This window comes from Tursiops truncatus, chromosome 3 (genome assembly GCF_011762595.2).
Source record: "Tursiops truncatus isolate mTurTru1 chromosome 3, mTurTru1.mat.Y, whole genome shotgun sequence".
Classification (NCBI taxonomy): domain Eukaryota; kingdom Metazoa; phylum Chordata; class Mammalia; order Artiodactyla; family Delphinidae; genus Tursiops; species Tursiops truncatus.
In genome coordinates, this window is record NC_047036.1 from 82,542,534 (window position 1) to 82,555,537 (window position 13,004).

Here is a 13,004-nt window from a genome sequence, read left to right on the forward strand (position 1 = left end):
TAAAAAAAAGAACCTTTAATGGAGCACATGGTGACGAATACTATGGAGGAAAAAATAAAGTAAGGAAAAAAAACAGGGATTATAGGGGTGAGTTTAACATGAACAGGTAATGCTACAATGATACAGTGATATTTGAGCAGAGATTTGAAGAAGGTAAGGGAGTGAGCCATGTGGTTACCTGAAAGAAGTATATTCCAGGTGGGAAAAACAAAACAGAAATTGAAAAGCCTTGGGACTGGAGCTTGCTTGAAAAATTCAAAGAAAAGCAAGGAGAAAAATTTGTTTGAATCAGAGTGAACATGAGGGAAACTAAGAGAAAATGAAATTGGAGTAATGAGGGAAGGATTTATATAGAAACTGGTAGGTAATTGCAAGAGCAATTTAAGAACTTCAGTCTTTATTCTTAGTAATGTGAAACCATTAGAGGGATAGATGTATAAATGACATTTTTTAAAAGATCACTCTAGCTGATATATTGAGGCTACTGAACTGTGAAAGCAAGGGTAAAAGCAGAGAAAACAGTTAAAAAGCTCTTAAAGTAAGATGCAAGTCATTGGTGACTGGGGCCCGGGTATCAGAGAAAATGATGAAGATAGTCAGATCTAGCATGTATTTTGAAAGTAGATTTGAAGGGTCCTAGGGTAAGAATGGTTACCAGAAAGAGAAGGTCATATGGAGAAGGCCTCCCTGAAAGAAGTTAAGACTTGCAGGCAAGGGAGGCAGTCAGTCCATGGCTCAGAGAGGGAACCAAGAAAATAAACACAACGACTTCACTTTTTCCCCCCATCTTTCTGACTTTCTATCAAGACTCCTTATTATCATAGTCTATATGATAATAGATTATATATGATAATAGAACTCTCATCCTATAGTTTGGTCTCTTGGAACAGTGAGAGGGTAGAGAAGGTGAAAAGTGGATCTGGAGGTCAGAAAAAAGATATCTAGTACAACAAATAATTGCAGACCATAGAACCTAAGATGACTAAGGGGAAAAGTGAAAATGTGAAGAAACTTTAGTGAACAGATGGTAGAATCAAAAGATATTAGGCTCTGGAAGGGCTGAAGAGCTGTAGAGTTATATCCAAAGAGATACAACCAAAATAGGAAAAATTATATTAAAATGAAATAGTAAAATATATTCAATTCAAATAATAAAAGAAGAAGATAGATCTAAGTCTACCATATCAATAATTATAATAAATGTCAGTTGTCTAAAAGCTCCAATTGAAAGACAGACATTAACAGAATTGAGGAAAAAGCAAAAGCATATTATACCTTGGCTACAGGAGACATTTTAAACATAAAGACATGAACAGCTGGAAAATAAAATGATAGAAGTAAGATAAACCATGAAAACAGCAAGAAAGCTTACAGTGACTGTTTAATATATAAAACAAACTTCAAGACAAAGAGTATTACCCGAGATAGAAAGGGACATTTTGTAAAGATAAAAGGATCAAGAAGCTGTGACAATTATTAATGTGTATGCACACAATTAGAGGGTCTAAAATACATGAAGTCAAAATAAAGAGAGAAATAGACAACTGTATAATTATATTAAGATACATTTTTCATATATAATGTTCAGAATTTCATATATTATTACAAGGTATGCAAAATGACAAGAATAATTGGCTTAAAATTAGGACAAATATAAGTAGACTACTACAGATAGTAGACTAAATAGCAAGAACTTTAAATAGTTATGATTAATATTTTCCAGAAAATAGAGGGTAAATGGATAAAATATCTTAAATGATGTGGAATTTCACCAGGGACTTGGATTCTACAGAAACATAAATGTTAGAATGGAACAGATAAAAGGAGATGGAAAATAGAGAAAAGAGCAAAAGAGTATGGGATACAGTAGAAAGGTCTATTTGTAGTCTGCTGTTAGGCAGAATACTAAGATGGCACCTAAGATTCCCATCCTGCTATTTTATAAACCTGCATAATCCTTAGATTGATGTGAATTGGTGGATTTTAATCCCTTTACTAAGTTATGTTACATGGCATAGCTGACTTTAAGAGACAGAGGTAAACTTCACCTAATTAGATAATATATAAAAGGAACTGAGCTTTTCCTGAAGTCAGAGATTCAAAACATGTGTCACAAGGGAGATTCTGTTGCTGGCTTTGAAAATGGAAGGAGTCATGTGGCAAAGAGTGGGGGTGGCCTCTAAGAGCTAAAATTGGCCCTCAGCAGACAGCTACCAAGGAAATAGGGACTTCATTTTTTACAGCTCAATGGAACTGAATTTGGCCCAAAATCTGAATGACCTTGGAAGTAGATTTTTTCCCAGAGCCTCCAGAAAGGAATGTATTTCAGCCAACACCCTGATTTCAGTTTGTGAGACTCTGAGCAGAGGAACCAGCAATGCCATATCTGGACTTATGACCTGTGAGATAATAAATGGGTATTATTTAAAGACACTAAAGCTGTAGTAATTTGTTATGCAGCAATATTAAATTAATATATGGTGCCTCCTCCACAACCAATAAAAGAGGAGAAAGTGAGGGAGAAATAATAGCTGAGAATTTTCCAACTGATAGACATAAATCCACGGACTAAAGATATTCTGTGAAACCCTAGCAAAATAAATATAATGAAAACCACATCCAGGCATATCAAAGTAAAATTGCTAAAAGTCAAAAACAAAGAGAAAATCTTAAAAGCAGCTAAGCAGCCAGAGACATAAAGACAATATAATGACATCTTTCAAACGCCGGGCCACAGTCAGGGGGTGGGGTGGCAGGTGGGCATCACTGCCAATACAGAATTCCATACCAAGTGAAGACAGTTTTTCTTTTCAGAAATGGGAGTGAAATATGGTTCTTAAGGAAAAAAAAAAAATCTCATATGAAAACATGGAAATGCAAGGAAGTGGGTAAATATAAGTGCATACTGACTGTACAAAAAAATAACAGTATGTGTCCTTTAAAATATATGGAGAAATAAAATATATGACAAAAATAGCACAAAGGTGGGAAATCAGTAAATGAAGTTAAAATATTCTAGGGATGTTTCAACTGGAAGAGATCCTGAAGACTGGCTTCTTGTAATCCTTAATGCTTTGGACGAGACTGACTTCCCTTCTCTATAGATATGTAGAATGAGGCTCCTGTTGGACTACAGCAGTCTCTGGAAGAAGATCCCTGATACTGCTATTTTATACTGAAAGCCATAACAGCTGCTGAAAAGAGCTAGTCCCAGTGAGAAGATCAGGAAGGAAATCCCAAGATTTCTTTGGTATCTATATAAGGAAATTTGAAGATCTTGATAGCATGGATAAGAATATGTGGGTCTCAATGAGGCAAAACACTTGGAATATTATCAACATGAAGAGCAGATATCTATTTTCAGTTTTGGTAAAGCTGTGATTTTCTATAGAAACTTAGAAATCTTCAAAGGTGTAGTATTTCCTACCACTCCTCTTGTAAACTTTTGCATAAGTGTAATTGAAGAGCACTCAATTCTAATACATTTGACCCTTATATTTTGAATACAAACATTTAATCAGAATTATTTCAAAGTTGACATAGTTTCACTGAAAAAAATTTTCCAGAGGGAATTCCATTAACACAATTTAGACACAATAATTTTTTGTATATGGTATTTCTCTAATTTTCATTTTGTTAAAATTAATTTTACTGGCATCAGTTCTTTCCCATTTGAAATTAATGTATATTTTATCCGTTAATTGGTTTCATCTGTATCAAATTGTACTAATCATAACTTCTGCTATTGTGAGTTTTCCTTCAGAGCCATTATTTCTTTCAAGGCTAATTGTCCTGGGTAATTCGTAACAGATCTAATTTTTCTCAAATATATTTTATTCTTTCAATTTTTATTCAGCATCAAATGTTATCACACAGTTTGAGTCACTATTTTGTGAATTATTTCATTATTCATTATTAATTATTCCTTAGAGAAATGAAAGGAAATTATAAAGATTTTTATGAAATAGAAACAAATCCCTAAAAGGGATTCCCCAGTAAAAGAAAGATGGGTGGAAGCTATATAGTGGCTGGCATTTTTAGTTCTTGAATATCCCACGGATCAAAACACCAAGGTCAAGCAGTTCTTCTTTATTCTGTGGTGACAACATGAGATTTAAAAAATCATTTACTTGTCAAAATAAAATGGAGGAGAGGAAGTAAACAGGAGTGTAAATTAAGATTTTCCATAAGTTAATAAATTGTTGAGGATGGGTAACTAACATATGGGAGTTCATTTTGGTTTTCTATTACATTTAAAGCTTCCCACAGTAATATATTTTAAAGATTTTAAATATCATTTTAAATATATTTTAAAATATATAAATCATTTAAAACATGTAATAGTTTTTAAAATACATAATACATATAAATAACCATTTTAAATTTAAAAATTTTAAAGACTCATTTTAAACATTTAAGAAGAAAGAATTTTTAAAGGGTATATAATCTTTTTAATATTCAATTAAAAACTGAAGATATACTGTTAAATAGTAGGCCAGTGAAAATATGACAACGAGGAACTAAAGTTGGTCAGGCATGCTAATATACTGTGATAAAATGATCTGTGTAACAGGAAAAAGAATATTGTTATGTACATACTAATAAATAAAGTACTAATAAAGTACTTTATTGCCTGCTAAGGAAGATGATATAATGCCCATGGGTCAGGAAATATCCTCTTTGTTGCTCTCTTCCCGTCACACAGACTAGACAAAGAGAGGGGAGAGAGAAACGCAGAATTTTTAAAACCTGGGTCCCTACTTCACTCCCAATTCTCACAAGTCCTATGTATTGTTATCACATGAAGCCATAATTTAAGAAAAATTTAAGAAACGGAAAATAAGAGGGGGAAAGGATTTTATAGACGGCAGGAGTAAAATATAAACATCATCTATAAGTTGCACTTCTTAATGGAGAGGACGAAACAGAGAAAAAGATAATTACCTTGTGATTCTTTAATGTTTTAGAATATGTACAACCTGCAAAGCAAGGAGAAAAATATCGAATATCATTTCTTCCACATGTAGCAGAATAAAATGAAGATGAGCATTTACAATGAGAATTGCAAGGAGCTGTCAGGTTTCCCAACTGCCCTGTTCTGTAAAAGAAGAGATTGAATGTAATTATAATACAACTGTATTATCCTTATTAATGTATACACAAAGATATCAATGAGATCAATGAAATATGATTATTTAAATAATTTTAACAGATTTAGGTACAACAGATATACAATAAACTGTACATTTTTAAAGCATACAATCTGCATACACTTGTGAAACCATCACTGCAATCATGTTAACAAACATAATCATCACCCCCAATAGTTCCCTCATGCTCCTTTGTAATTCCTCCACCTCCTGGCATCTGCTGATCTACTTTCTGAAACTGTTCATTAGTTGGAATTTCATAGTGCACTAGGTGCACTTTCTTTGTCTGGCTTCTTTCGTGCAGCTGGTCTTTACATGGTCTTTGTATGGTCATATGCTTCCATGTCTCTTGGATAAATATTAAGGAGTAGAATGTTTGGATCATATGGTAGGTGTTCATTTAACTTTTTAAGAAACTGTCAAACAGTTTTCCAAAGTGATTGTGCTATTTTGCATTCTCACAAGCAGTGTGTAAGATTTCAATTGCTTCCTATATTCCTTGTCAACACTGGGAATAGTCAGTCTTTTTAATTTTAGACATTCTAACAAGGATACAGTAACTTCATATTGTGGTTTTTAATACGTATTTCCCTAATGACTGATGCTGGACATCTTTCCATGTGCTTATTTTCCATCTGTTTCTATTATTTGGTTAAATATCTGTTTAAATCTTTTGCCCATTTTTGTGGATATTACTAAGCATTCAAAGTTCTTTATATGTTCTAGAAACCAAGTTCTTTGTTAGATATATGATTTTCAAATATCTTCTCAGTCTATGGCTTGTTTCTGCATTACCTTAATTGGATCTTTCAAAGAGCAGATGCTTTTTATTTTAATGAAGACCAATTTATCAATATATTTCTTTATGTATCACATATTTGGTGTCATAACCAAGAAATCTTTGCTGAACCCAAGTTCACATAAATTTTCCTCATATTCCTGGAATTTTATATTTCACAATTACATCTACAATCCATTTTGAATTAATTATTTACATGGTATAAGATATGGATCAAAGTTTGCTTAAATACAGATATCTAATTGTTCCAGCATCATTTGTTAAAATGACTGTATGTTCTCTGCTAAATTGCATATGCACCCTATCAAAAATTAATTATCTATATATGTGTGTGCTTACTTTTGGACTCTCCATTCTGTTCCACTGACTTATTGGTCTATATTTACACCAGTACTACTTTCTTGATTATTGTAGCTTTATAATAAGTCTTGAAATCAAATAGCATTAGTCCTCCACCTTTGTTCTTTAGAATTGTTTGTGGTTTTTCTACATCCTTTGCATAACTATATGAATTTAAAAGTCATTTTTCCAATATCTAAAAAAGAAAGCTTGCTGGGATTTTGATTGTGATTACATCAAATACATACATCAATTTGGGGAGGATTAACATTCTAAAGATCCTGAGTTTTGTAACCCACAAATATGGGATATCTCTTCATTTAAAAATGTAGGTTTTAATTACTGTCAGCAATGTTTTACAGTAATCAGTGCAAAGGGATTTTACATCTTTATCATATTTATCCTTAAGAATTTTTTTTCTTGATACTATTGTTAATGGTATTGTTGTTTAATATCAATTTCAACTTGTTTGTAGGTAGTATATAAAATGCCATAGAATCTTATATATTAATCTTTTCTTCTACAGTATTTCTTTTTGTTTGATAGTATTGTTAACATTATTTTTTAAAGTTCTTTCCAGAATTTATTGAGATATAATTGACACAGCACTGTATAAGTTTAAGATGTACAGTATAATTATTAGACTTACATACATCATGAAATGATTATCACAATAAGTTTAGTGAACATCCATCATCTCACATCAATACAAAACTAAAGAGAAAAAAATTTTCCCTTGTAATGAAACTCTTAGAGTTTACCCTCTTAACAACTTTCATATATGACATACAGCAGTATTAATTATATTTGTCATGTTGTACATCACTTCCCTAGTACTTATTTACTTTATAACTGGTAGTTTGTGCATTTCAACTGCCTTCATTTAATTCCCGATCCCTTAACCCTTTGCCTTTGTTAACCATAAATCTGATCTCTTTCTCTATGAGTTAGTTAGTTGGTTGGTTGGTTGGTTTTAACATCTTTACTGGTGTATAATTGCTTTACAATGGTGTGTTAGTTTCTGCTTTAAAACAAAGTCAACCAGCTATACATATACATATAACCCCATATCTCCTCACTTTTGTGTCTCCCTCCCAACCTCCCTATCCCACCCCTCTTGGTGGTCACAAAGCACTGAGATAATCTCCCTGTGCTATGTGCCTGCTTCCCATTAGCTATCTATTTTACATTTGGTAGTGTATATATGTCCATGCCACTCTCTCACTTCATCCCAGTTTACCCTTCTCCCTCCCCATGTCCTCAAGTCCACTCTCTACGTCTGTGTCTTTATTCCTGTCCTTCCCCTAGGTTTGTCAGAACCATTTTTATTTTTTAGACTCCATATATATGTGTTAGCATACAGTATTTGTTTTTCTCTTTCTGACTTACTTCACTGTGTATGACAGATTCTAGGTCCATCCACGTCACGACAAATAACTCAGTTTCATTTCTTTTTATGGCTGAGTAATAATCCACTGCTTATATGTGCCACATCTTCTTTATCCATTCATCTGTCGATGGACACTTAGGTTGCTTCCATGTCCTGGCTATTGTAAATAGTGCTGCAGTGAACATTGCGGTGCATAACTTTTTGAATTATGGATTTCTCAGGGTATATGTCCGAAGTGGGATTGCTGGGTCGTATGGTAGTTCTGTATTTAGTTTTTTAAGGAACCTCCATACTGTTCTCCATAGTGGCTTTATCAATTTACATTCCCACCAACAGTGCAAGAGGGTCCCTTTTCTCCACACCCTCTCCACCATTTATTGTTTGTACATTTTTTGATGATGCCCATTCTAACTGGTGTGAGGTGATACCTCATTGTAGTTTTGATTTGCATTTCTCTAATGATTAGTGATGTTAAGCATCCTTTCATGTGTTTGTTGGCGATCTGTATGTCTTCTTTGGAGAAATGTCTATTTAGGTCTTTTGCCCATTTTTGGATTGGGTTGTTTGCTTTTCTGATATTGAGCTTCATGAGCTGCTTGTAAATTTTGGAGATTAATCCTTTGTCAGTTGCTTCATTTGCATATATTTACTCCCATTCTGAGGGTTGTCTTTTTGTCTTGTTTATGATTTCCTTTGCTGTGCAAAAGCTTTTAAGTTTCATTATGTCCCATTTGTTTTTGTTTTTATTTCCATTTCTCTAGGAGCTGGGTCAAAAAGGATCTTCCTGTGATTTATGTCATAGAGTGTTCTGCCTATGTTTTCCTCTAAGAGTTTGATAGTGTCTGGCCTTACATTTAGGTCTTTAATCCATTTTGAGTTTATCTTTGTGTATGGTGTTCTAATTTCATACTTTTACATGTACCTGTCCAGTTTTCCCAGCACCACTTATTGAAGAGACTGTCTTTTCTCCAATGTATATTCTTGCCCCCTTTATCAAAAACAAGGTGACCATATGTGTGTGGGTTTACCTCTGGGCTTTCTATCCTGTTCCATTGATCTATATTTCTGTTTTCATGCCAGTACCATACTATCTTGATTACTGTAGCTTTGTAGTGTATTATGAGGTCTGGGAGCCTGATTCTTCCATCTCCGTTTTTCTTTCTCAAGGTTGCTTTGGCTAGTCAGGGTCTTTTGTGTTTCCTTACAAATTGTGAAATTTTTTGTTCTAGTTCTGTGAAAAATGCCACTGGTAGTTTGATAGGGATTGCATTGAATCTGTAGATTGGGTAGTATAGATATTTTCACAGTGTTGATTCTTCCAGTCAAGAACTTGGTATATCTCTCCATCTGTTTGTACCATCTTTAATTGGTTTGTTTGTTTTTGAAGTATAATTGACCTACAAGACTGTTAGTTCCTGTTACATAGCATAGTGATTTGGTGTTTCTGTACATTTCAAACTTATCACCACAGTAAGTCTAGTTACAATATATCACCACACAAAGATATTACATAGTTATTTTTATACTCCCCACACTGCACATTTCATATCCATGACTCACTTATTTTGCAACTGAAAGTTTGTATCTCTTAAACTCCCTCACCTATTTAATTCCTCCCCGCAACTCCCTCCTTTCCAGCAAGCCCTTGTTTGTTCTCTGTATCTACAGCTCTGTTTCTGTTTTTTATACTTATTCACTTGTTTTTTAGATTCCACATATAAGTGAAATTATACAGTATTTGTCTTTCTCTGTCTGACATATTTAACTTAGCATGATACTCTGTAGTTCCAACCTTGTTGCAAATTGCAAGATTTCATTATTATTTGTGACTGAGTAATATTCCATTGTATGTATATTACATCTTTTTTATCCATTCATCTATTGATGGGCACTTGGGTTATATCTTGGCTATTGTAAATAATGCTGCAATAATTACAGGGGTGCATATATCTTTTCTAATTAGTGCTTTTCTTCTCTTCGGGTAAATACCCAGGAGTGGAATTTGTATGTATTCTTTGTATGTTTTGGATATTAACCCCTTATCAGACATATCCTTTGCAAATATCTTCTCCCATTCAGTAGGCCTTTTTGTTTTGTTGATGCTTTCCTTTACTGAACAAAACCTGTTTAGTCTGATGTAGTCCCATTTATTTTTGTTTTTGTTTCCTTTGCCTGAGGAGACATCTAAAAATATTACTAAAACTGATGTCAAAGAGTGGACTGCCTATGTTTTCTTCCAGTAGTTTTATGGTTTCAGGTCTTACATTTGTCTTTAATACATTTTGAATTTATTTTTCTGCATGGTGTTAGAAAGTAGTCCAGCTTGATTCTTTTGCATGTAGCAGCCCAGTTTTCCCAACACCATTTGTTGAAGAAGCTGTTTTTTGCCCCATTGTATATGTCTCTTTTATTGTAGCTTAATTGCCCATATAAGAGTGGTTTCATTTCCATTGATCTATGTGTCTGTTTTTGTGCCTGTACTATACTGTTTTGATGACTGTAGCTTGGTAGTTTAGTTTGAAATCAGGGGAGCATGATTTCTTCTTTCATAAGATTGTTTGGTTGTTAGGGGTCTTTTCTGTTTCCATACAAATTTTAGCATTAGTTATTCTAGTTCTGTGAAAAATGCCATTGGTATTTTTAGGGATTGCATTGGCTCTGAAGCTTGCCTTGGGTAGTATGATCATTTTAACAATATTAATTCTTCCATCCATGAACATGGTTTATCTTTCCATCTGCATGTGTTGTCTTCTATTTCTTTCATCAGTGTCTTATAGTCTTCTGAGTACAAGTCCTTTACCTTCTTACATTTATTTCTAGGTATTTTGTTTTTTGTAATGCATTTGTAAATAGGACTGTTTTCTTAATTACTCTTTCTGATACTATGGTGTTATTGTACTGAAATGCAACAGAGTTCTGTGTATTAATTTTGCATCCTGGAACATTACTGAATTCATTGATAAACTCTAGTAGTTTTTGTATTCTTTCAGTCACTCTATATCTTTTGATTGGAGTATTTAGTGTATTTACATTTAAAGTAATTATTGATAGGTACGTACGTTTTGCCGTTTTGTTACATGTTTGGTTTTTTTTTTTTTTTTTTTTTGCGGTACGCAGGCCTCTCACTGTTGTGGCCTCTCCCGTTGCGGAGCATAGGCTCAGGACGCGCAGGCTCAGCGGCCATGGCTCACGGGCCCAGCCGCTCCACAGCATGTGGGATCTTCCCAGATCGGGGCACGAACCCGTGTCCCCTGCATCGGCAGGCAGACTCCCAACCACTGCGCCACCAGGGAAGCCCCCTTTTTTTTTTAAACATTTTTATTGGAGTATAATTGCTTTACAATGGTGTTTCAGTTTCTGGTTTATAACAAAGTGAATCAGTTATACATATACATATATCCCCATACCTCCTCCCACTTTCACTTCCCTCCCAACCTACCTATCCCAAATTTCTACCTGGTCACAAAGCCTCGAGTTAATCACCCTGTGCTATGCTACTGCTTCCCACTAGCTATGTATTTTACACTTCGTAGTGTATATATATCCATATATACACTACCACTCGCTCACTTTGTCCCAGCTCACCCCTACCTCTACCCATGACCTCAAGTCAATTCTCTAGTTCTGTGTCTTTATTCCCGGCTTGCCTCTAGGTTCATAATGACTTTTTTTTCTTTTTTAGAATCCATATATATGTGTTAGCATATGGCATTTGTTTTTCTCTTTCTGACTTACTTCACTCTGTTATGATAGACTCTAGGTCCATCCACCTCACTACAAATAACTCAATTTCGTTTCTTTTTATGGCTGAGTAATATTCCATTGTATATATGTGCAACATCTCCTTTATCCATTCACCTGTTGATGGACACTTAGGTTGTTTGCATGTCCTGGCTACTGTAAATAGAGCTGCACTGAACATTGTGGTACATGACTTTTTGAATTATGGTTTTCTCAGGGTATATGCCCAGTAGTGGGATTGCTGGGTCGTATGGTAGTTCTATTTTTAGTTTTTTAAGGAACCTCCATACTGTTCTCCATAGTGGCAGCATCAATTTACATTCCCACCAACAGTGCAAGAGGGTTCCCTTTTCTCCACACCATCTCCACAATTTATTGTTTGTAGATTTTTTGATGATGCCCATTCTGACTGGTGTGAGATGATACTGCATTGTAGTTTTGTTCTGCATTTCTCTAATGAATAATGATGTTGAGCATTCTTTCATGTGTTTGTTGGCAGTCTGTATATCTTCTTTGGAGACATGTCTATTTAGGTCTTCTGCCCATTTTTGTATTGGGTTGTTTGTTTTTTTGTTATTGAGCTGCTTATAAATTTTGGAGATTTATCCTTTGTCAGTTGCTTCATTTGCAAATATTTTCTCCCATTCTGAGGGTTGTCTTTTGGTCTTGTTTATGGTTTCCTTTGCTGTGCAAAAGTTTGAAATTTCATTAGGTCCCATTTGTTTTCTTTTCATTTCCATTTCTCTAGGAGGTGGATCAAAAAGGATCTTGCTGTGATTTATGTCATAGAGTGTTCTGCCTATGTTTTCCTCTAAGAGTTTGATAGTTTCTGGACTTACCTTTAGGTCTTTAATCTATTTTGATTTTATTTTTGTGTATGGTGTTAGGGAGTGTTCTAATTTCATTCTTTTACATGTAGTATGCAGTTTTCCCAGAATCACTTACTGAAGAGGCTGTCTTTCCTCCATTGTATATTCCCGCCTCCTTCATCAAAGATAAGGTGACCATACGTGTGTGGGTTTAACTCTGGGCTTTCTATCCTATTCCATTGATCTATATTTCTGTTTTTGTGCCAGTACCATACTGTCTTGATTACTGTAGCTTTGTAGTATAGTCTGAAGTCAGGGAGCCTGATTCCTCCACCTCTATTTTTCTTTCTCAAGATTGCTTTGGCTATTCGGGGTCTTTTGTGTTTCTATACAAATTGTGAAATGTTTTGTTCTCGTTCTGTGAAAAATGCCAGTGGTAGCTTGATAGGGATTGCATTGAATCTGTAGATTGCTTTGGGTAGTAGAGTCATTTTCACAATGTTGATTCTTCCAATCCAAGAACATGGTATATCTCTCCATCTATTTGTATCACCTTTAATTTCTTTCATCAGAGTCTTATAATTTTCTGCATACAGGTCTATTGTCTCCTTAGGTAGGTTAACCCCTAGATATTTTATTCTTTTAATTGCAATGGTAAATGCGAGAGTTTTTTTGATTTCACTTTCAAATTTTTCATCATTAGTGTATAGGAATGCCAGAGATTTCTGTGCATTAATTTTGTACCCTGCAACTTTACCAAATTCATTTGATTAGCT

General features: G+C 34.3%; 1 protein-coding gene across 1 annotated transcript in view; it reads right to left on the reverse strand.

Moving 5' to 3' along the window:
* Window positions 1-13,004, reverse strand: part of SLCO6A1 (solute carrier organic anion transporter family member 6A1) — a 104,262-nt gene that overhangs the window by 22,490 nt on the left and 68,768 nt on the right. Inside the window, exon 9 of the mRNA XM_073801948.1 lies at window positions 4,945-5,098. Coding sequence (XP_073658049.1) covers window positions 4,945-5,098 — 154 coding nt within the window. The remainder of the gene's footprint in view (window positions 1-4,944; window positions 5,099-13,004) is intronic.